Source organism: Archocentrus centrarchus, chromosome 23 (genome assembly GCF_007364275.1).
Source record: "Archocentrus centrarchus isolate MPI-CPG fArcCen1 chromosome 23, fArcCen1, whole genome shotgun sequence".
NCBI lineage: Eukaryota > Metazoa > Chordata > Actinopteri > Cichliformes > Cichlidae > Archocentrus > Archocentrus centrarchus.
This window is the reverse complement of record NC_044368.1, coordinates 465,634-488,729: the sequence shown is the minus strand read 5'-3', so window position 1 is coordinate 488,729 and position 23,096 is coordinate 465,634. Positions and strand designations below refer to the sequence as shown.

At 44.6% G+C, this 23,096-nt stretch overlaps 3 protein-coding genes across 6 annotated transcripts in view; 2 read left to right on the top strand and 1 right to left on the bottom strand.

Moving 5' to 3' along the window:
- LOC115773535 (potassium voltage-gated channel, Shal-related subfamily, member 2) overlaps positions 1-3,450 on the top strand; it is a 105,281-nt gene extending 101,831 nt beyond the window's left edge. The window contains exons 5-6 of the mRNA XM_030720332.1: positions 556-794; positions 2,509-3,450. Coding sequence (XP_030576192.1) covers positions 556-794; positions 2,509-2,686 — 417 coding nt within the window. The 3' untranslated portion in view covers positions 2,687-3,450. The remainder of the gene's footprint in view (positions 1-555; positions 795-2,508) is intronic.
- Positions 3,451-7,426: 3,976 nt separating this feature from the next.
- On the bottom strand, positions 7,427-22,131 carry tspan12 (tetraspanin 12). The gene is made up of 7 exons (XM_030720623.1): positions 21,482-22,131; positions 13,571-13,653; positions 13,143-13,278; positions 11,226-11,291; positions 9,600-9,707; positions 9,294-9,437; positions 7,427-9,094 (listed from the first exon to the last, which is right to left on the bottom strand). The coding sequence occupies exons 1-7, from the start codon at positions 21,545-21,547 to the stop codon at positions 8,771-8,773; spliced, it is 927 nt and encodes a 308-aa protein (XP_030576483.1). The 5' UTR covers positions 21,548-22,131; the 3' UTR covers positions 7,427-8,770.
- On the top strand, positions 14,397-18,639 carry LOC115773730 (uncharacterized). Of its 4 annotated transcripts, XM_030720619.1 has the most exons (11): positions 14,473-14,529; positions 15,728-15,793; positions 15,896-15,998; positions 16,109-16,249; positions 16,360-16,535; positions 16,671-16,807; positions 17,058-17,151; positions 17,244-17,579; positions 17,685-17,841; positions 17,924-18,051; positions 18,203-18,639. In XM_030720619.1, the coding sequence occupies exons 3-11, from the start codon at positions 15,902-15,904 to the stop codon at positions 18,521-18,523; spliced, it is 1,587 nt and encodes a 528-aa protein (XP_030576479.1). In that variant the 5' UTR covers positions 14,473-14,529; positions 15,728-15,793; positions 15,896-15,901; the 3' UTR covers positions 18,524-18,639. The 4 variants fall into 4 exon arrangements, with proteins under 4 accessions (XP_030576481.1, XP_030576479.1, XP_030576482.1 ...); XM_030720621.1 differs by lacking the exon at positions 15,728-15,793 and having other exon boundaries at positions 14,397-14,529; XM_030720622.1 differs by lacking the exon at positions 16,109-16,249.
- Positions 22,132-23,096: the final 965 nt, after the last annotated feature.

Below are 23,096 nucleotides of genomic sequence, written 5' to 3'. Positions count from 1 at the left end.
ACACACACACTGAAAGCTACAGTTTGTGTGTTTACTCCTTTTTGCAATTTTAGATGTTTTCCCCGATTTGACCTTAAAAACATCTCAAGGAAACAAAACCCATCATTCCATTGATTTTATTTATTGATGTGGTTTGTTTGGTTATTAGTCTCAGTGAGAATGGAGAGTGAATGTCTTTCACTTTACTTGAGTGCACATGAACTTTCCCTCATTTTCAGCAGTAAACTCAAAATATTAGTCGCAGTGGCGCAGTGGGTAGGTGCAGCCGGAGGGTTGCTGGTTCGAGTCCCTGTCCTTGCACTGCGTTGTGTCCTTGGGCAAGACACTTAAACCACATTGCCTCATGCTAGTGCCAGTCTCTGGCTGCATGACTGCAGATGCTCGTCTCTGGATGAGTGATCTGGAACGATCATTTCGTTGTGAGCCTTGTGTGCACAATGAGTTGAATCTAACATGTAACAATATTCTTTGAATGTGAGCATCTGCTCAGTTCAGAGCCTGCATGTCCATGTTCCAGCCTCAAGCCTTTACCTGCCATCCTCTGCTTTTTCTCAGAACCACGAGTTTGTGGATGAGAAAACATACGAGGCCAGCTGCAGGGATGTTACGCTGCTGAAGCAGGTGTCTCGTTCTTCCTCCATCTCCTCCTCCTCATCTCACGGCTTCAGCTCCTGCTGTGGCCGCAGGAAGAGGAAGACCTTCAATGTCCCAAACTCCAACATGTCGGTGGGTCTGCAGGGCAGTCTCCAGGAGCTGAGCACCATCCAGATCAGGGAGCGACCACTCACCAACAGGTAGGGCAGAAAACATTGGTATCTGTTTTGCGTAGTTTTATAGGCAATGTTTCTGTTCTTTCAATTCAATTCAATTCAATTTTATTTATATAGAGCCAAATCACAACAAACTGTCGCCTCAAGGCGCTTTGTATTGTGGGTAAAGACCCTACAATAATACAGAGAAAACCCAACAGTCAAAACGACCCCCTATGAGCAGCACTTGGTGACAGTGGGAAGGAAAAACTCCCTTTTAACAGGAAGAAACCTCCAGCAGAACCAGGCTCAGGGAGGGGGGGTCATCTGCCGCGACCGGTTGGGCTGAGGGGAGAGAAAGACATGCTGTGGAAGAGAGCCAGAGATTAATATCAATTAATGATTAAATGCAGAGTGGAGTATAAACAAAGTAAATAAGGTGAATGAGAAACAGTGCATTATGTGAACCCCCCAGCAGCCTAGGCCTATAGCAGCATAACTAAGGGAGGGTTCAGGGTCACCTGATCCAGCCCTAACTATAAGCTTTATCATAAAGGAAAGTTTTAAGCCTAATCTTAAAAATAGAGAGGGTGTCTTTCACTTTCACTAAAATAACTTTTGACGGGATGACTGTGAAGGTTTCAGGAGGTCCTAATGACTACACAGATATCATGGAGGTCCTGCATGAAGGGTGTCAAGTTCATGGAGAGCTTCCAGCTGTCTTCGTGGCGTTTTCAAAAGTCATTGTGAAGAAAATAAAAATTGTTAAGAAAGTTAAAAGTATGAGTTTCAGGAACATTTCAAGAAGTTTGTAGAGCTACCAAATGTCCTTCGAGTTGGATTTCATTATGAAGGAGGTCTCAAATCAAATCAGACGTTTAACCTGAGACTGGGAACGTTGGGACGGGGTGACACAAGGCTGGAAAAATAGTAGGTAAAGAAAGACAGATCCAAGTCTGAAATCCTTTTTGGAAAACATGGACGCTTTGACCAGCTGAGAACATCTGGAACATCAGGAACCCAAACCAGGACAAAGCAGCCCCAGGACTGCTGAGCAGCTGGAATCCTCTATCAGACATTCCTCTCCCAGAGTTCCAGATGTTCACGGACTGATGTTAAAGCAGAGGGGATGCTGCCATCAAACTCAACATGAGCTCAGATTTTTATTAAAATGGTTCATTTTCACTGCTTAAACGTGTTTCCTGTGTTGTGAATAAAATCTGAGTTTATGAGATTTGGAAATCATATTTTTGCTTTACACATAAATAAAAACAGTGCGTTCTACAAATACATAAAGTGAAGCAGGAACACTAACAGTATGAGTGCCACACACAGACTGTATGTAAACACATGGCTCCAGAGATCATGTGACAGCAGAGTCAGAGAGCAGGAATCCAGAGTATGTCCAGCTGTGGGAGGTCTGGGAACGACTCCTAAACACGGACAGCTGGGAAACCAGGTCATCGCTGCCATATCCTGTTTCTGCCCGTATCAGTACCATCGCTGCTGAAGTCCCACCTTACAGAGTCACAGCTGTCCCACCAACAGGACTGAGACCCGCCTTTAAACCAAAATCACCAAACTGTTTCAGTCACAACTGTTACTGAGTCCCAGTGTTTCCACTCCTGTTGTTTAATGTCTGATTCCACTTCCTGTTACTGTGTTCACACCTGAACACACAACAGGAAGTGGAACCAGAGCTGGTCTGAGCTCACCTGTACTTACCCTTCTCTCCTCTGCCTCCCTCTAGTCGTTCCAGTCGAGCCAGTCTCAACGCCAAATTTGAGGAGACGGTTCCTCTAAACTGTGACCAGCCCTACATCACCTCCGCCATCATCAGCATGCCCACGCCGCCCGGCACCACCCCCGAAGGTGACGAATCTACCAGCTCCACCGACTACTCCCAGGCCAACATCGTGCGGGTATCTGCACTCTAGGCCCCACCAAAACCCTCCCAAACTGCCACCCACTGCGCTGGAGGACGGCAGGAGGTGGGCAGTCTACGGCCCGAACAGACTCAGGGTGTGGTAGCTGCATCATGTGTCCACATTTCAGACCTGCGTGGAGGAGCAGGTCGCACTACAACTAACTCTGCTTTGGACTCTGGTTGTTTTTTTATTTCCTTTTCTTCTGGGAGGACTTTTCCTCCGTTACAATGGCAGCAGCCTCACTGATGCTTTCTGACTGAAGGTCATCAGCGCTGTTCTTCCTGTGCTGTATGTGGTTGAACTCTGGGCAGGTGTCGTTATTCTGAATGCTGGTTTAGTGCAGATCTGAGCCACAGCGATGAGAATCGGATCATTCTGAGACATGTTTAGCACAAAGACTGGCAGCTGGACCAGCTCTCCACATCATTACATCAGTTACCTTCTATCTGGGTTTGTCTGACTGCAGCTGGACGTTAGGCCCAGAAGCTCAGTCGGAGATAACTGCACTTTTGTCAAGCTTTAAACTTTCAAATCACCTGCACTGCTCTGAGTAGCTCTGCTGAGCTTCTTAATTTAGGCTTAGAGGTCTCCAGCTGACTTTAACTTATTTATCTCCAGTCACTGGAATTCACTTCCTGGGCTTGCAGCCTTTGTGCTGAACCTGAACCTGTAGAAAACAGGATGAGACACCTGACTGAGGGTTTCTATCACACGTTATACCACGGCCTCGAGCCCGTCCAGACCCTCCAGTGACCCTCCAGTGTCTGCAGAAAATGTCCTGAGGTTGGGGTGAAGGTGGGAGCTCACCGTTTGGGTGTCAGTCTTCTGAGCCTCTTTTATATGTGCATATTGCTCCATGATGGAGGTTGTACTGTCGCCATGTCTGAGTTCGTATCTTCAGCGTTTGTCCCATCATGGGGAAGTGTTGGAGAGTTTAACTCCATGCAGTGAATCAGTGACGAGTCCCTTAAACTCAGCACAGATCGTTCCAGCCTGCACACACTCGTGAAATCTCTCATTAAATTCAGACGTTGCACTTTGTGTGCAGAGCTATGGCGACCGCTGAGGTCACTGAGGTCGCTGCGCTTTTTTAGGAAGGATTCACAATCAGACTTATTTTGTCTTGCATTCTTATTATTGTTGTTATTATCATGTTATTTTCTTCCATTCAGCCTATTTTTATGATTATTATTTTTCAGTGGTGGACACTGGGGAGGTTTATCTCGAGGTATAAATGCTACGATAGTGAAATTATCTTTTTTATTTATTTCATGGACTTTGTGATATTTCAGTGATCTTTGTATTGAACTGTACTTTTTGAAACCGTTTCCCTGATGTCAGTCTGATGTGCTCCAGCCCTGAACATGTGACCACGGAGCGCCCAGAGGCGCGGTAGCCGCAGACTGTGGGCGGGGCTTTTCTTCAAAAAAGAGTTCAGAGCGGACGATTTGTATTTGCAGCCACGATGAAGAAGAAGAGGACGAGGAAAACAGTGAGCATGCTCAGTATTTGTGTGCATGCACATCTGGCTGATGTTGGAGTGAGCAGTTTGGGTTCCCGTCCTTCCTCTGTAAATATGAGTTTTCTAGCTGCCTTCCTCTCTGCTGTACAGAAACACCAAATCGTGCAAATGTTGATGTCAGTTTGTGATACGATACTTTCTGTTGTTGCACTGGACCTGACAGTCACGTGTTGTCTTGCTTGCAGGTTGATTTGATGCACATGTTGCCTGATGTTTAGTTTCTCGGTGTTCTCTGGAGCGGGGTTCAGCTGTGTGTCAGGGTCAGGGGTCGGGGCAGACGCTGAGCTGACAGCTTGAACCGCCCGTTACAAAAATCAGTGTCTTCATTTTTGCTGTTAGCAGCTTTTTATTTAAAGATTTTAATAAGTGCTTTTATCTAAAGTACAAAATCAAAGAGCCGCCTGTTTGATGTGAAAGTCCCCAAAAAGGGATTTTGTGGCTCAGAAAGAGGAGATGAGAATAAAGGCTGCGACCTGTGTGGCTCCTCACATCCTGGTCCCAAAAACATTTCCTCAACTCAACCAAGTACATGAATATAAGTGAATATAATAATAATCCCACAGCAGCCTCAGCCTCTGAGTGATCTGAACTCACAGACCGTCCAAGAAGGCGGAGCTCCCGTTTTAGGACTAAGGCAGGTGTCTGTTGATGCTCCTGTACAGACTGATTAGTTATCATTAGCTGATAACTTAGAGCTCCACCCTCTCATCCAAATATGGTCATGCCAAAATAGCGCCCAGAACGCTAACACTGAGGCTTCTACCTGACAGGTGAATCACAGTTTCATGAGCAGTCTCAGCTCACAATTATAACATGTTTAAGGTTGAAGTAATTAGTTTTCACATATTTCAGTGAGATCAGGTTGGATTAAGCTTTTATTGCTCTGACCGTCAATAAGGAAACATCTGGAATATTTCATAGCCCTGCAGATATTTTACCACTGTCTCTGTCAGTAATACTTTGATGATTTTCACATTAGTATCTGATCCAGAAAGCTCCGTGATGTCATACTGTGTGGTTTCAGGGCTCAGGGTGCTGCTGGTGCCCTGCTGAATATCCGCTCGTAGTTTTTGGTATGAAAATGTTCTTTTTGAACCTGTGACCCATCAGCACGTACACGTGGAGCCTCGTCACCGCAGAGGCCATCAAAGACCGTCGGTTTGTTCCCATTTTGATACAAAGATGACACTTTTCTTAAGAAACAAACTCAAACCTCTCGTCCTTCCTCTGGGGAACACTTTGTCTCTCCAGCTGGATTTTAAGGATGTGTCGACATGTTGAGTTTTTCATTTCTACATCATGTATGGAATAAAAAGGTCCGGAGATAAAAGCACAGCATATCATCTGTTGGGGCTTCAGTTGGTCCCTCGAACACTGAGCAGCAGCTGGAATCAGGTTCTTGGACCTGATGCTGCCTCTCAGGTGTGCAGCTCCTGCCTGAAGGTAACTCAAACACGATTTCTTTGTTTTCTGAGACGACGAAAGTCGCTCGACTCTTCAGAGGGACGATCCACACGGCCAGCCCTGCTAGCAGCCCCTTTACGACTCTGTTCATCCACCTCTGCTCGACTGTACTGACATATGCAAGCAGCTTCTCTTTGCTGTTGTTTGTAAGGACCACCTGTGCTTTGTATCCGGGGGACGGGCCGAGGGGGCAACAACAAACATATTTTTGAGGATATTATTATTCTAACTGTTACTAGTGCACGTGTTGTAATTGTTCTTCAGTGTACTTTCTTATTTTTTCAATGACTTCCATGAGAGTTTGTAGTGTTGTATGTTCAGTTAACGTTCCACATGATATTTTTCTAAACGTGCATGCATTTCAAGCAGAGATAAAAGAACTGACACTGTAAATTAGAGACATTTATGACGATTATTACTTTGTTACAGCTTGTGTTCATTGAAGATAATATCAAAAAAGAGAAGCTCATGGTTCTAGTCCGGTGCCGTGTCTGAGTAAACAGAATAAAATCATTGTCCTCTTCAGACAGTCTGGGTGTCTCTTTTCATTAAGGACAGACGACCATAAAAGCAGGTGTCTCAGGTGTCACAGGTGTCACAGGTGAACCCTGTTCCTCGGTTCATGGTTTCTGCCTTCTGCATCAGAGTTGGTCGGCATGAACTCTGAAGTTCTTCTGACTTTGGAAAAACGTTGGCCTTGATTTCAACGCTGTCAGCGACGATGGTTCAAGCTTCTTAAATTCTTTGGTGTGACTTCGAGTCTCATCATTTTTATTGTTTTTCACTCAGGTTAAGAGCAGGTCAGCCTCAGGTTTTCACCATGTAGCAGCTGGGAGGAAACACCCACAGGAAACAAAGCACGGCAAACCTCTCTGTGTGTTCTTTATACAACACTGTCAAAGTTATACTGTTTGTAAGAGGACCACACTTACTCCTCACTGCACTGCTGCACCCAATCACAGGCCCAAATCCCACTTAAGCCCCTGCTTCCAGCTCAGATCACCCCCCCTTCCCCTCAGCTTTCCTTTGGCCTGTGTGGGGGACAGGACCCCCCCAGCTGTCACATAAAGGAAGCGAACTCTTTTTCTTTGAGTCAGTACTCAGACCGATCTGAAGAGCTGGTGCTGGTGCCACGAATACTAGAACATCCCAGCACAGCCTCACAGCAGGCTGTGAGATGCTCACTCACTTTAACCTGTGGATCGATTTTCATGGACACCAGGAAGAAAAGGATTGATGAGCCAGTCCCTGTAAACAGGTTCCAGGTGAGAGAAACTCCACGTTGGGTGGCTGCAGGTGGAGTGTGGGCTCATTTCTCTCAGCCTGAAACCTTTTCAGGCTTTCTGAGGTGTTTGGTTCAGGTGAGCAGGGTTGGCCCAGTTTAAACAGAGCGGCTGCTGCTGAGTGATGCTGAGATACGGCACAATCAGACGTGTGTACGTTGAGCCGCGATATAAAATTAGACGTGGTGTGTAAAGCGAGACGATCCGCTCACACAGACGCTGGCAGCCTGAATGAAACAGCGCCGGACGCTCGAGCCCGGGGCACACTGAGAGTAAGGGGCCTATTAATAAAGTGTACAGTGGTTGTAGAGGTAGAATTTCATACACGCTGGACGTGAAGAGCTTTTCACAGTGAACAGCTGACGCCCTGGATCCCTGTTACGTTCTCCACTTTCTCCCAACAGCTGCAGTCGGACTGCAGGAATGTGACATGTTTCCCGCTGAATCCAGCAGCTCCTGTTTATGAAGCAGTCTCACATCCAAATGTTTCAACCTCATTTTAGGAAAACGTGCAAAAATGTGAATTCATGACTTTTTGGTGTCTGTTAGGAGTGATGATGAGGAGCCAGTCTCAAACACGTCGTCTTTATTCCAGTGAAAATGCTCCATAACTGTGGGACAAATATTAAATATCCAACACCATGCACAGCTTCTCATATACAGACACTTCCTGTGACATCAAACAGTGCAGAGTCCCTGAAAGAGCTCCATAAATACTCAGAAATGACACAGCTGACCGTCACCACACAGGAACACATCTGGAGTCTCAAAGCAGCCAGATGTGTCCAGATGTTTCGTCTCTTTAGAGGTGAGAAATCCAAACAGGAGAATTTCCTCAAACAGATGATGTCATCAGCTCGAAGAACATTTTCTGTAGAGTTCAGGATGTTTCACATCAACCACCTTTTTCTCTTTGTCACAGCTTCACTTTACTGCACCTCACAGTGTGTCCTTCAGCAGAGGTCAGAGTTCACCTGTTAGAGCGGCTCGCTGGGACGGCCTTCGAGCTGAGACAGGAAGCTGGAGAGGCTCCGCATTCAGAGCCTTCAGCTACAAATCAGTCTGATAATAATAACTTTTTATATATAATCCAGTGGTGCCATAATAAAACCAGCTACTAATGTGAGAGGCTTAGAGAGGAGGTGATACAGCAAGACTGTCAAAATAAAATATTTGACCTGTTTTTCAAATTAAAATCTGTGCCTGATTAAAAGAAACCTCTCAAACTAAATAATACATTATTATTATTATTATTATTATTATTATTGCTGTTGTAAACCTGGGTCATTAGCAGACTGCAGCCTCGGTATCAGAAACATAAGTTCTCATAAAGCAGTTGTTCTCAATGCCAGGCCTCGAGGGCCGGTGTCCTGCAGGTTTTAGATGTATCCCTGATCCAGCACACCTGAATCAAATGGCTGAATTACCTCCTCAGTCTGCAGTCAAGTTCTCCAGAGTCCTGCTAATGACTTCTATATTGGACTCAGGTGTGTTGGATCAGGGACACATCTAAAACCTGCAGGACACCGGTCCTCGAGGCCTGGAGTTGAAGAGCCCTGTCATAAAGCAATGTCCTCGCTTTGGGTTCCACACAGTCTGAATATTTCTGCAGATGCTTCTCTGTAACTGTGACATAAACTTTATATCCAGGAAAAAATCCTTGCGCTGACCTCAGGGATGTCCCTCAGTGGGATGATCGGATGATCTAAAATCCGACCTGATGTCAGGAATCAGAGGGAGTGAACCATCCTCCTTTCCTTGGTGAGTAAATGTTCGCAGGTGTTGGACGAGGAAAACCGAGCTCAGCTCGTCCCTCGGCCGCCCTCAGGCCGCAGCATGAAGTCGCTCCATCTCGAACTGATGCTCTTTCGGTTTGGCGGCAGCAGCCACGGTGGTGCAGATTTTAACTGAGCGGCCGCAGCCAGAGGCTCCCTGTGCCGCCGCAATGGGGGCAGGCTCATCCGGCGGTGTCGGGGCTGCGGGCGAGTCCAGCTCCGGGGCCTTACGTCCGTAATAAAGCGCCCAGAGCAGCGTGAGGGTGAGCGCCATGGCGAGGATCTGAGCCACGCCGATGGACACGCCGAGGAAACGCAACACCTGCAGCTGCTTCGTCCCACGAATAAAGCTGTAGATCTTTGGACCGCAGCCCTGAAACACACAGACACTCAGCTGAGAGGAGGAAGAGCCTGACCAGAGATGACGAGCACACAGAGGTGTGAGTGTGTGTGTGTGTGTGTGTGTGTGTGTCAGCTCCTCAGTCTCAGGTGTGACCTCCTCTGTCACAAGAAAACACACAAAGCACAAAATCCCTGATGTTTCTGTCCAGTGAGAGGCAGCCATGTCTCACCTCTTGGTGAAGGTCACTGAGGTCATGGTAGTGGGCGTGGCGAGCGCAGCCTGGATACTGATTGGAGCAGCAGGAGTCGGGTGGCCACTCCATCTCCGTCATCTCCAGCCAGTCAGTGAAGTAGATCACCCCGCAGCATTTAAACTGAGGCCAGGTGAATACACACACCTGTCAGCACGCGGGTCACATGACCACACAACATCTGTGTGTATGTGTTTGTGTGCGTGTGTGTGTGTGTGTGTGTGTGTGCGTGTGTGCGTGTGTGTGTGTGTGTGTGTGTGTGTGTGTGTGTGTGTGTGGTGCTACCTCAGTCTGGAAGCTGTTCCAGGTGTGTGTGAGCCACTGGTAACGCTGCAGGCCGTAATTCGGCATCCGAGACTTCAGGCTGATCATGTCGGAGCGCTGCACTGAGGGCTGAATACACACACACACACACACACACACACACACACACACACACACACACACACACACACACAAACTGTCCATCACACTGCGCCTCGCTCTGACCTCACACTGACCTCCTGACAGCAGATCAATGCTGCATCCTGACCTTTAACCTTTAACAGAACATCCTGATTTCCATCCAGCAGCTTGCTGATAAACACTTGTGCTGGTTGGGAAACAGCAGCCGTCCACGTTTGGTTCCTGACGGGTCGCAGACACAAAGCTCAGCTCACAGAGTCATAAAGGAACATAAAGTCATTATTCAGCCTGCTGGGCTCTGGCCTGCCCCATCATTACTCCACGAGAGCCTCCACTCTGCACAGCAGCACGGACTCAGTTCATTATGTTCCTTTCATAACACCTGAACATGTGTGAACAGATATCAGCCCAACATCTAGAGGTGAAACAGATCTGGGTTCTCAGTGTGGTCCGTGACCCTCACGGTCCTCTCTGTGGACTCCACATCTGTTTTCCACTGCAAATATCACCTTTGTGCTCCTGTGAGACGCTCACACCTCGTTTTACAATATTTAACTTGCACAGAGCCTCCTGTCTGAAAGGGCCCTCTGTCACAAAGACACCCCCTGAGGGACAAACATCCAGGTGTGTGTATGTCTGCTGATAAGAAACCATTCACTACAATACCCACAACCCCCTGCAGGCAGCTGAGGCACTCGCACAGCTGCAGAGATAAACTGAGCCTGAGGTCAGACTTCCAAACCCGGATCATCAAACTGCTGCTGCTGCCCCACTGACAGCATTCAAAATCAAACTTTATGGATTTACAAAAATCCAACCCTGTAAAGAAACACTGAATATTCTGTCAGCACTGAAATCTGATTGGTTAGTTTGCTGATGTTTGGAAGTCACTTACACTTCCTGAAACCAGCAGGAAAACCTGAGATGTGCTGCAGCCTCTGCCGGCTGCTTACCTGTCCGTGTTAGCAGGTTTCCTCTGATCTCACTGAGAGGATTTAACCTCTGATAACAGGTTTCATGTACTCTGTGATCACATCTTTAATGTGATGCATTAAATGAAGTACACTGCAGTGCGTGGAGCGTCTGCAGGTGGGTTTGATGTGTGTCGTGGCGGCGCTGAAAGAGGAGCTGCTCTGCAGCAGTGAGCCGGACGCGTCTGACATTTGTGGTTATTCTTAGAGCCGAGTCGAGCCGCTGAGTCCGGTTTGTGTCAGCAGCTGAATGTTAGTCAGGAAGTGTTTACTTCATGGCAGAAAACTGGTTACAGCAGCACCACGAGTGAACGTGTTTGTGTATGACACCATGAAGCTGTAATTCAGCACTGAAACAAACACAGTAGAATCAGCTGTGATTCAATGAGGAAAGGTTGCATAATGAGTCATAATTTCACATGAGATGTGGCTGTAATTCTATCTGCTCTGATGATCTATTGCTTAAAGGTTTGCATCCATGCCGGTCTGCTTCTTTTCCTGCACTTCTGATGATGCTGGGAAAAATGAGGCTCACCTCCTCGTAGGTCCAAACAGCACTGGCCAGCTCCACACAGAAGATCACCAACAGACTGCCGAAATACTGGAACACAGATGGAAATGAGGAGAGTTTAGTCTGATAGTCAAACTGAAGCTTGTTGAAGATGTTTTGACTCTGCACTGTCACACAAACAGAAGAAGAAGAAAGTCCAGACGGTGCCAATCAAACTCAAAGAGCTCTGCAGCCTCCTCATTAGATGGTGTTAACAGAGCGCTTCATGCAGGGCCAGACGTGTAACACTGCCTGTGTGTGATTCCCTGAGAGAGGCTCTGCACCCTAAAAAGTCCTCATTTGGAGGGGTGGTGATGTCACACCCAGGAGCCTGTGGGTCACTTCCTATCTGGAAGCTTTGCAACTTTTAAATTCACTTTTGTTGCCAGCCAGCTTCAGTCAGAGCAAATGTTAACATTTGTGCTGAAGAATGACAAGTTGGGCCCCGTGTCAAGATGCTATAACCTGCTCTTTCACACTCCTCCACCTGCTGCTACACTCACACACACAAAACAGCTTCACTGGAGGAAGGAGACTGTCCTGCTCCAGAGGTTTACAGGAACTTCCTGTTTAAAAGAAGAAGTTAAATCACGCTGTGAAAGCATCTGTTTTACCCCAAACCCTTAGCTAAACAAACTAATCCTGAAAACTCTGAGTTTAGCCTCCGTCTCCTGGATGGAAGTGATTGTTTGAGCCATCCACCCATCTCACTTCCTCCTGACGTGGTTAGCTCATTCTGACTTCCTGAAGGGTGTGTCTGCTGGTGTCTGCGGGTGTGAGGAAAAGGTGGGGTTCTCTTGTCATGTGATCTCGCAGTTGGATCACGGGCGACTGAGGGGTGTGAGTGTGCGTGTGTGTGTGTGTGTGTTGGTGCTGGGTGAGCGGGTTTCTCTCCCCTGTGGAAGTCCCTGCAGCAAACTGAAGCTCCTCTCTCAGCAACTCGTCTTTCACAGGATAATCTTATCACCTCTCAGACAATGGGGACATGTGACACCTGGCCCCGCCCATTCAGAGAACAGCAGGCAGGTGATGTGGATCAAAGGCCGACCCCATCATAACGCAGTCAGAGGGGGATCTAAGTAAAGCCCCGTGATGGGCAGTTGCCACCCTCCTTTCAGGTGTGATTGGAGGACTCACCTGCTGCCACCGTTTCCCCTGATCCCAGAGTCTGGACTAAGGTGAACCCTTCCCTCCATTGTTAAGACAGGTGGCACTATGCAGGTGGAGTCAGCACATGAACATACAGCTGCAGCGAGCCAACGCCAGGAACAGCTGATGAGATCAGAGCTCAGCGTCTAACTGGAGGAACGTCTCATTTAGAGGAAAATGAGGTTTCAGTCTGTCAGTGAGAAACGTTCACTTACTGATCAGGTTTCAGGTTCAGAGAATGCTGCTGTTTTTAACCACAGGTTCGATCACTCAGAGTGAAAAATCTGACCAGTTCACGCTTTACCTGAACCATCTTTGAGCTTCCAGCTCCCGGCCTGCTTTAACCCTGTCAGGACCTGGGACCATGGGAACATGGGTGTTTGCATCACCGTACCAGTCTCAGTGTCAGAACCGTTATACAGCTAACACGCTGCTAACAGGGGAGCAAAGTGTACCATGTGCACAGGCTGCAGCTTTAATGCGCTCGCTGAGGTCAAACAAAGTGTTCATCTGTATCTTTCTGCCACTCCAGGACTTCCTAATGTTGGGAATTTCCAGATGTGTGTAACTGGAACTCAGTGTTTCCTGCTAAATGTGAAGTAAATATAAGATGTGCACATCTGAAATGAACCCGTTTCTGCGCACTCAGCAGGTGACGACAGTAAAGGCTTTGTGATTCTAAAATAAAGACCCTGCATGAAGTGCAAATGTGTTTCTTGGCTTGTGTAATGATGCAGAGACAAACAGCCGTACCCAGGAGAGAAGCAGCAGGTTACATCTGAGCGTCCCGCAGTATCCCACCATGGCCACGATGATGAGAAAACAGCACACAGCGATGACGACGGGGTGGACAGCTGGAGAATACGTGAGGACAGCAGCTTCCTCCAACCTGCACCACACACAGTCACACACTTGTTATGAACCCGGCACTTTGCCTCCACTCTCTGAGCTCAGTGCACATCTCAATAAACTCCAGAAAAGCAGCTGTTTAGTAACATCTGGACGGTTTACATTTCAGGAACATCTTCAGAAGGAGTCTGCGGAGCGATCAGGGAGGGCGTGTGCACATGGGGTCACAGGATATGTCAGATGAAGCTGATTTAAAATTATCTTCAGGCTGTTAAGTGTCATCACCTGGTTTGCTTCTGATACCTGAGCTCTGTGAGTGTGCCTGGACTCACCTGGTGTGGGCCGTCAGGGTCAGGACGGTGTTCAGAGAGTCCCTGATCCACGCGGCCACTCCCAGCACACATGCTGACATCAGCTGGACACACACAGAAATAAACACACAGAAATAAACACATGGATCCATTTCTGCTGCCCACAAATAACACCTCAGAATGGGAAACACGCTGCAGTGACCTTCACTCCAAACCTTCTCCTGTCATTTAACTTCACATTTTTACTGCACTCCATATTTTAAAGAGCACACTTTCACTGCTGCTGTGCATTAACGGGCTGAGGCTCCAGTCACTGCAGTGTCTGCCTTACACATCATTGCGGATGTGACATGTGATATAAATGCACGTTTATTTCGTGGGGTGAACATTTAATGTTTCGTGTAAAGCAGCTAAAAAGCAGCTAAAAGTCACGCGTATCACAGTATGCAGCCTCTCAGGCACTGATGCTGTCATTCTACATGTTTTCATGTGTCTGATGCAACCAATCGCACACGTTCCCGTTCCTATGTGTGATGGGCTAACCACGTGATCGTGTCACAGCGACGTGAACGTGTTTGACACTGATCACGCGTGGGGTGTTTTTCTTGTGCTGAATGTTGGGGACCGTGGTTCTGCATCAATCACTGATCAATAAATTGATAAAGACGTGCTGTCATGTGATCTGGCAGGACCCCCGCACAGCAAAATTAGAAGTGTTAGATTTCAAGTGTTGTTGTTGTCTGTTAAAAATACAGTGTTAATTCAACACTTGTTTAGTCTAGTCAACGATATAAGTGTTAGTTTCCCAAAAGAGTTGGTGTCATTCCAGGGAGTTAAATTTAAGTGACTCTATCTGGTGTTAAGTTTAAAATCAACACCTGACAGAGTTGCTCCCAGAATTTCAACGTATCTGTGACGTGTTTGTTCAAGAGCGGGGACAGCAGCAGTCTCATGCAGTCTGGAGCTTACATCGTGAAAAGGTAAGTTTTTGCATGATATTTTTTATGGCTGCATTCATTTTCCCTTTGCGCAAGTTTATTGATTAATACATAGTTTGCTTAACGTAAGTATATGCGTTTGGATATCACGGTATATATGTACAACTGCAATTTTTTGTGAGAGGTTAAAGCTAGCCAAACTGGTGTAGCATGAGGTGTCGGGTTAGCTGAACATTAAAACTTAGAAAATCTGAAGGCCATCTGAGTTAACATATTTAGCTGTGGTGTCGTTTTCTTGACGGTCTTGGCTTTAATATGGCATAATGTATCGAGGGGGTAGAGTGCCTGTGCTGGACCCGGGGCTTGAGCTCCTGCTTGTCGATGGACAGGTGCTAAAATCAGAAAAGCTATAAGAGGCCGGTGGTATGTTGCTGCTGGAAGAATAGCTGGAGGGTTCCTAGAGAAAAAACACACCGGGCCGCCACACCAAGTCCTGCGCTAAACCCGGAGCTTTTAATCGGCAGGAGTAGTTTATTTATTTATCATTTTCTAAGTTTTGGGCTAAATTTTAAAAAAAAGTTTTAACTTTAGCTTGTTAGCGGAGCTGGCAACAGGGTCGCATACCCTCCCGCCATCACCTGCTGCCATGGGTAATAAAGGTCTGAAATGCTGGTGAGTTTTCATAACTTTACTCAATGCTGCAGCTCTCCATGCATATAAAAAAATAACGTCACTGTCATGTTTATACCTTCAAGTGATGTTATATTGTCAAACTCTTTATTTATGGGTGTTGGTGCTGTTAGTCGTCATGACGACATTCCTGACCTCGCGCCATTACCCATAATTCGTAGCGGAATCCAGTAGTTTACTTCCGCTTGCACTGTTGTTTACATTGCAGGGTTACACACTTGCTGTTCATTTAAACATTTTTACAATGCAGTTTCTTTTACATGGCGTAATGGCATTGCAAGGATGTTTTTAAAAAGCAGCGAGGACAATTCAGTAACAGTGCCTCACTTGTACGCCTTGAATCTTGCACCTGTTTAAGTATGAAAATACTAAAACTAATTAAAACTAAGCATTAAACCAAAAATAAAAACTAATAAAAATGATCAAAACCACTCTGAAAACTAATTACAACTAACTGAATTGGAGAACAAAAAGTAAAAACTAACTAAAACCTAACTATAATGTAAAATCCAAAACTATTATAACCTTGGTGCTGGCTCCCATTATTTAGGTGGGGACTGGTTGGCATGACTTGTGCATATGAGAATCAAAGAAGCATTTCCGCAGTCGATTTCATGCGAGTAAAGCAAAGCAAAAATGTTTCTGTCTCTACACATTCACGGTGAATATACTGTAAATAATGGCACATTTGGTTGCCTTTTCTTTTTTTCTTCATTAGTACATCATGTTGGTGAAGGTGAGATTTGGAGAAACGCAGAAGTATGTCAAAGTAGCTGAGACTGAAGATGGTTATGATGACTTCAGCACATTTCTTCAGAAAGGTTGGCATCAGTTTTCATGTAGTACAGAATGTTTGTGTAAATGGACTATTTGCTATAAAACCGTGCTATAAAAAGTTTTTCCATTGCTCTAAATATAATATTTTTATCAGTCATTGTGAAGCTAGGTCTTCCTCTTGAGACTGAGCTACACTTGACAGATGAATCAGGGACAGAAGTTGATGCAGATGTGTTTGAGGATCTTTTGCAAGCAGGGAACCTTACTGTTAGGGTGACAACTGAGAAGTCAACAGGTGAGGCTCAGCCTTGTTGAGGAAGGAGTAGATCATGAATTTAGAAAAATAAAGTATTTAGAACAAATTTTATCCATTTGCTGTATACATTTTTTTTCCACTGTTTCCAGTTGTGCTTCAACATGATTTATCATCTACTTCGCTGGAGTCAACCATGTCAGACAATTCATCTGTGTCAGTTTCTGGAGACTCCTTGCTAGCATCTTCTGACTCATCTGATGCCACAGTGATTGTTCACACAAACGGAGGGACGAGAACACATGCTGAACGGGAAGCAGCAAAAGAGGTGTGCAGCTTTTGTAACAAATGATGTAAAACATCAGGCACAAAGAATTTTGCTGTTAAACTGTGGGTTGTTTGTTGAATTTGATGTTGATAAAGATTGATGAAATTTCTGACTATGTGATGCTTAATCTTGTAGATGGTGAGAAATGCTCTCCAGGTTAAACCAGGTGGACAGGTTATTTTGGATGAATACGATAAACTGCGATCACTGACGGATGGCACAAGAAGACGTTTGGTAAACCTCCTTGTGGCCAACATGGTTGAAATTCATGGGTAAGACATCAATATTCATATTTATACTTTAAAAATGTTTAAAAGAGCACATTCAGTTTAGGACATTGCATATCAGTAAAGCAATTTCTTTAATATATCCTATAATGGAAATAAACATCAAATGGCTAAAGCATGACATAAAAACTGACAATTTGAGAGAGACTAAAACTCATTGAAGCAAATAACAGTAGAATTTGTCCCCTTTAAACCCTGATAGAATTGTTGTAGTTATGTCATGTTTATCTTTCAGGATGATCCCACCAGTCTCTGTGAGAACTAAATATGCTTTGGGCATCATCTCTCTATTTCCCAGCCTCAAAGATCCATATTCAGACAATGGATATGTAAGTTTTTAAATGAAAGTCTTTTATGTCAGTTTATGCAGTAGTAATATATTCTGAATTTGCTCTACAATTTTGTATTTTTACTATCACAGGAACACTTCTATGACCAACAGAGTGGATCTGGCTACTTGGCTTGGAGAATAAAAACTGTTCAGCGCAACTCGGCAGCTCAGTCCCGGAGATCCTCCACCAGCACAGCCTATCAAGATAGTCCAAAGAGAAAGAGAGAGGTTTCCTGCACCGATAAGCAGCTGCTTGGTGAGGAGTGTCGTGAAGCGATATCCTTTTTGAAACATTCAACTGATGAATCGGCAGTCAAAGAGAAGATGAGGGCCACATTTCAGTATCGTCAAACACTGGTTCAAGATCAACAGTGCTCTTCAACAGTCTTGGATGTCTTCCCACGATTCCTTAACATCACTGGCTTGGTAAGACAAACAACTTATTATTAATATTATTATTATTAAGTGAATCATCACTCAAAGTATACACTTTCAACATGAAATAGTATAAAGATGCACATTCTTCTGTAGATTGACCAGGACTTCACCATGATGTTTGGAGAGGAGGTGTCGGGCAGATTTTTGGCAAAATGGCCTACTTTTTTCAAACCTAGGATCCTGACAGAGTGCAGAAAACTGACTTCTAATGAGCACATTGAAGAGCTCTTGTATTCGCAGCACGACACAGGTGGGTCTGGTTAGTTTGGCTCACTCTTTAAAATATCAGTTATGTATCATTTGAATGTGTCTTTTACCTGTGTTTCCCCTAGGCTGGGACAGTGACCTGTCAAGCATTCTACTGTTGCTTCACTTGCTTCCACCTACCTCCAAAGGCCACAAGAAGAGTGCCAAAATCAGCTCATGTCAAGCTGTGGACCATGTTGTGAGATATCTGCAGGTATGCAAATCATACTGTATTTATGTGGTTATTCTGATGATCCTACTTCTTGTGTTGAAGCACTTTCTTATTGGCTTTGTTAGCTATTTGAATGTAGCTGTGCTATATTTCATGGATTTCTATCATTCCTCTTCTATACATTTTGTCAAAGATGGGAGCCAGTGTCGAAACCTTCTTTGCTGGTGTGGAACCGGGACAGCCCTTCCTCCTGTGTGTTGGTGAAAACAAGAGCAGCATCCAAAGATACTACATCATCATTGATCACAAGGCCGTCCCTTGCAAGGCACAGACCTCCTTGGCAGCTTTCGATGAGGTCTTCAAGGCACACTTCATCTTCAGCGTCAACTACCATGAATCCCTCTATAACTTCTATACGTTCATCCAAACCACAGTTTTTAACATTGATGTGGGACATGCCAAGGAAAGTCCCAGAGTCAGGGAACTAAGAGCAAGATTTTTGCACGACACTTGAGGTGATAAATATCCTTGGATGCAAATATGTTTCTTTGTTATGTCTGTAAAGCACACCACAAAAGTTCTGCATTGCTTTGTCAGCATTTAAGACTCCACCATGGTCTATATTCTGGAAAGACGTTACGTTTAAAATGTGGACAGTTGGGATGTTGTTTATCGTTTTGCACATATTCAGGTTTTAAAAAGCATCTTGTTCATTTCCATAGAGATGCTGCTTTGACTTATACTGCTGACAATGTGGACACTCTGAATGAAGTTGGTGAGCCCTCAACTTCACAGGCAGTCAGTACAAACTCTCCTGTAACTACTCAGCCCTCTACTGACAACAATCATATGTTAAATATGTGTTCCTCTGTTGTTGCACAGTTGCAAGCATGTGGTGTTGCTGAGAGCACAGTCCAAGCAATGGTGGGTTCTATGGAGGAACTTGTTAATGACATTCATAGGGATGTAAGAGAGGCAGTTCTTGGCTGCACTTCAGAAATTCAAGGCACAGATTTGGAAAAGAAAATTGAAAAATGTTTTGATCGACTAAAAAATCCCTTTTCAACCTTAAATACTCGAGTCAAAAGACAGAAGTTCTTTGAGGAAAAGTGGGAAATTGTTGAACCTGTTGAGTATGTTCTTGGGGTGCGGTTTGATGTTCGCAGAGATCAAACAACAGGACTTTACAGTCAGGTCCCTGTAACAGATAAATTTGTGTATACGCCCATTCTAGGAACTCTTAAGTCTATGTTCAGGAATGCTGAATTATGTGAAAGTTTTTTGAAAGCCAATCTTCACGAAGAAGGCATTTATAAAGACATATGTGATGGTTCATACTTCAAAAGTAACATTTTGTTTTCCCAGAAAAAACATGTTCTACAGATTCAACTCTATTTTGATGAGTTTGAGACAGCAAACCCTTTAGGTTCAAAGAAAGGAATTCACAAACTTGGTTGTATTTACTTTATTTTGAGAAACCTTCCCCCAAAATATAATTCTGTGTTGATGAATATACATGTTGTGACTCTTTTTCACTCACAAGACCTGAAAACTTATGGCTTTGATGACATCCTAAAGCCTCTTGTTGATGATCTTAAAATTCTTGAAACTCAAGGAATTGAGGTGCCTTTCTCAGACTCACCATTGCTTGGTTCTGTTATACAAGTAACAGGTGACAACCTTGGTTTACACGGACTGTTTGGTTTTGTTGAGTCCTTCAGTGCTACGTATTTCTGTAGATTTTGTTTGACAAGTAAGGATGAGTCACAGTCTGTCTTTACTGAAGATGACCCTGGTATGATTTTTCGTACAAAACAAATCCATGTAGAACATTGTGCAGCTCTACAAGAAAATCCTATGTTGGATTCAACATTTGGTGTCAAAAAGACATGCTTACTCAATACATTGCATTTTTTCCACACCTCTGACAACTATGCAGTTGACATAATGCACGATTTACTTGAAGGTGTAGTACAGTACGAACTCAAACTTGTCTTTCAGTACCTTGTCAACCAGAAGTATCTTTCTTTGGAATCGTTGTCACAGAGGATTCAAAGTTTCAACTATGGTTATATTGAGAGAAAAAATAGGCCAAGTGGGTTGAAAATGGATGAGGTTAGCAAGGATCTTGGACTAAATGCAATTCAGTCTTGGTGTCTTGTGAGAAATGCTCCTCTTATTTTTGGTGATGTATTGGAAAGAAATAACTGTTACTGGAATCTGCTGCTCCTCTTGATACAGATTGTGAATATTGTGTTTTCACCCATTGTAACTAATGGTATGACTTACTATTTGAAGCACTTAATTAAGGACCACCACAAGCTATTTAGATCTTTGTTTCCACAGAAAAGATTGCTTCCAAAGCATCATTTTATGCTACATTATCCACGTTGTATTAGAAAAATAGGTCCACTCCTTCATGTATGGTGCATGAGATTTGAGGCCAAACATAATTTTTTTAAAAGATCAGTGAAAAATTTCAAAAATATCACAAAAGCATTGGTTAAGCAACACCAGAGACAGCTAGCTTACCACTGGGAGAATTTTGATTTTCAGAGATTCGAGTGTGGTCCAGTGAAGACAAAAATTATTAATAGCTTGGACGGAGGTGAGGTTTTAAGTTCTGCTTTTAATGTAAGCACATACTGTGAAGTGTCAACCACTAATTGGGTGAAAAACTTTGGAACCGAATATCAGATTGGTATGTTTGTTTGTACTGGAACAAAAACAGAAATTCCTATTTTCAGAAAAGTCACCAACATCATTGTACATGATGAGCAAGCTTTCATTTTGTCTTGCAGAGTGGACACTCTTTATTTTGATGATCATTTCAATGCATACTGTATCAGTGAGAAAGCAGATTCATTTTCTGTGTTTCCAGTTAAGGACTTGGTTTATTACAGACCCTATGACAAGCAGTTTTCTAATGAAATGTGTGAAAAAACATACATTGTGCCACACTGCCATATTCTATGAGTTCTGTTGTAGCTATTTCAAAGCCAGTGTTTTATGTGGTGTGCTTGTTTAAAATACAGGTGGATTCAAACTGCAACTTGTGTGGTTTTCTTTGTAAATTCAAGTGGCATCTTTTGTTTTTGGAAGTGAATTTGGGATTATTAATTGACTACCAGTAGTATTTTGAAAATCCAGATTTTGATTTAACACTTTCCATTGAGTTGATATATTTTAAACCTTATTCAGTGTTAAATTAACAGATATATGGTGTTAACTTTTGACACTACACACTGGTGTTAGGTAAATTCAACACTGATGTGTGTTAGATTTCAACTATTGAGAGTGTTGTTTTAACTCTATCACGGTGTTAACTGTTTAACACTTTCAAAAGTGTTATTTTAACTCGATCTAGAGTGGACCAATATAGACACTTTGAAAGTGTTGAATTCAACTCCCTAGGAGTTGAATTAACACTTCTAAATTTGCTGTGCGTGCTCGTGTCCGCCACCCCTCTCACCCAGAACAGCAGGTTGAGCGCGTACAGCAGGCAGCGCAGACACCTCACCGCGTCCTCCCGAGCCATCCCGAACGGAGCTCCGCCGCGCCGCTCATCTGAGCCCGGGGCACCATGGCAACATGCTCGCTGCACACACACAACACGGAGCGCCGCGAAGATTATCACTCGGGATCTGCGTCTGCTCCGTGCGTAAAACTCGCATTCCGTTCCCTGCGCGTCTCTGGCTCGGCTCCGTCCCGCGTCTCCTTTTAGCAGCTCGGCTTTATCCGTGAGAAGCTCCAGGAAACTTTCACAACAGGTGTTTTCTTACTTTGCTTCAGCCCCTCCGGGGTGATGGAGTGTGCGGCGCTGACATTTCCAAACCAATCATCGCTCACTTAGCGCGGCTCGAGCTCACAACGCGTTTCCACACAGATCCACGCTTCAGGAGGCGGGCTGTCCGTCTGTTATTAGATCCAAACTGAACTCGCACAAATCCAAACAAAACTACAACACAGACGTTCACAGAGCTGCTTCGGATCTGCACGGCTCCAAAGATTTGCCTGGACCGCGTCAGCCCTCCGCGGCCGCGTAAAAACTCCGAACCGTCGAGCTGAAGTCCGGACTGCTGGTAGCCGGAGCCCGGGGCGGTGCGCTCCTCCCGCTGTCGCTGCTTCTTCTTCCACTAATTAAATGCGTGCAGCAGCAGGAGCAGCAGCGTCCCTCCCTCCTCCCCCTCAGGGGGGTCCTGGGGGAGGACAGAGGAATGTGTCCGCCTCCAGCCGAAGAACCGCGGGGTCAGCAGGCCGAGTGTGGAGAGGATGGAGCTGCAGAGAGGAAACACACACAATCACACACCACAAATACACACACATTTTCACGCACACGCACGCGGCTTGGAGTGGTTGTCCACACATTTTTGGTGATAATCTCTGCGGTGTTTCAAATTTGGACACGAATATGCGGCCAAAATAAGGCTACGTTGTAATTTGTGTCCATATACTTTATGACTCTGCCCATTTATGATTATTATGATTATGATTATGATTATTATTATTATTATTACAGAATATGCGGGCACTGCCGGACACATCACTCGCAGAGAAAGATGACCAAATGTATGTGGACACAAACCACCACGTAAGCGCAGCGCAACACGTTGTTCGTGTCCACATAATTTTGCTCATTTAGGCTGTTTGTTCGGTTTCTGTCCGCACACTTTTGACCAAAAATATGTGGACGATAATGACCGGATATGTCCAAAAGTATGTAGACAGAAACTTGCCCGTGTCAGTATTGATATAACGTGATCAGTAACATATAATCATAAAATAGAGATTCACTGTTCCCTTTATGAATAACTAAAGTCGCATAAATTGGGGGTATAGCTGAATAAGTTAAGCTCAACTTGTGAAAATACAACAGTATATGGGCAGAGATAGCAGACAACTTTTATTGTTTGTCCACATACTTTAAATGGACTAAACTAGTACATGCAGCCGAAACACGAGTACAACATGTAGTACATGACCAAAACATCTGGACAGACATGGTGACATGGAGTATTTTCCTGCTATTTGTTTTGTACTTTCTGTCCACATAGTTTTGCAGAAAAGAAATAAAAACAAAAGTAAAA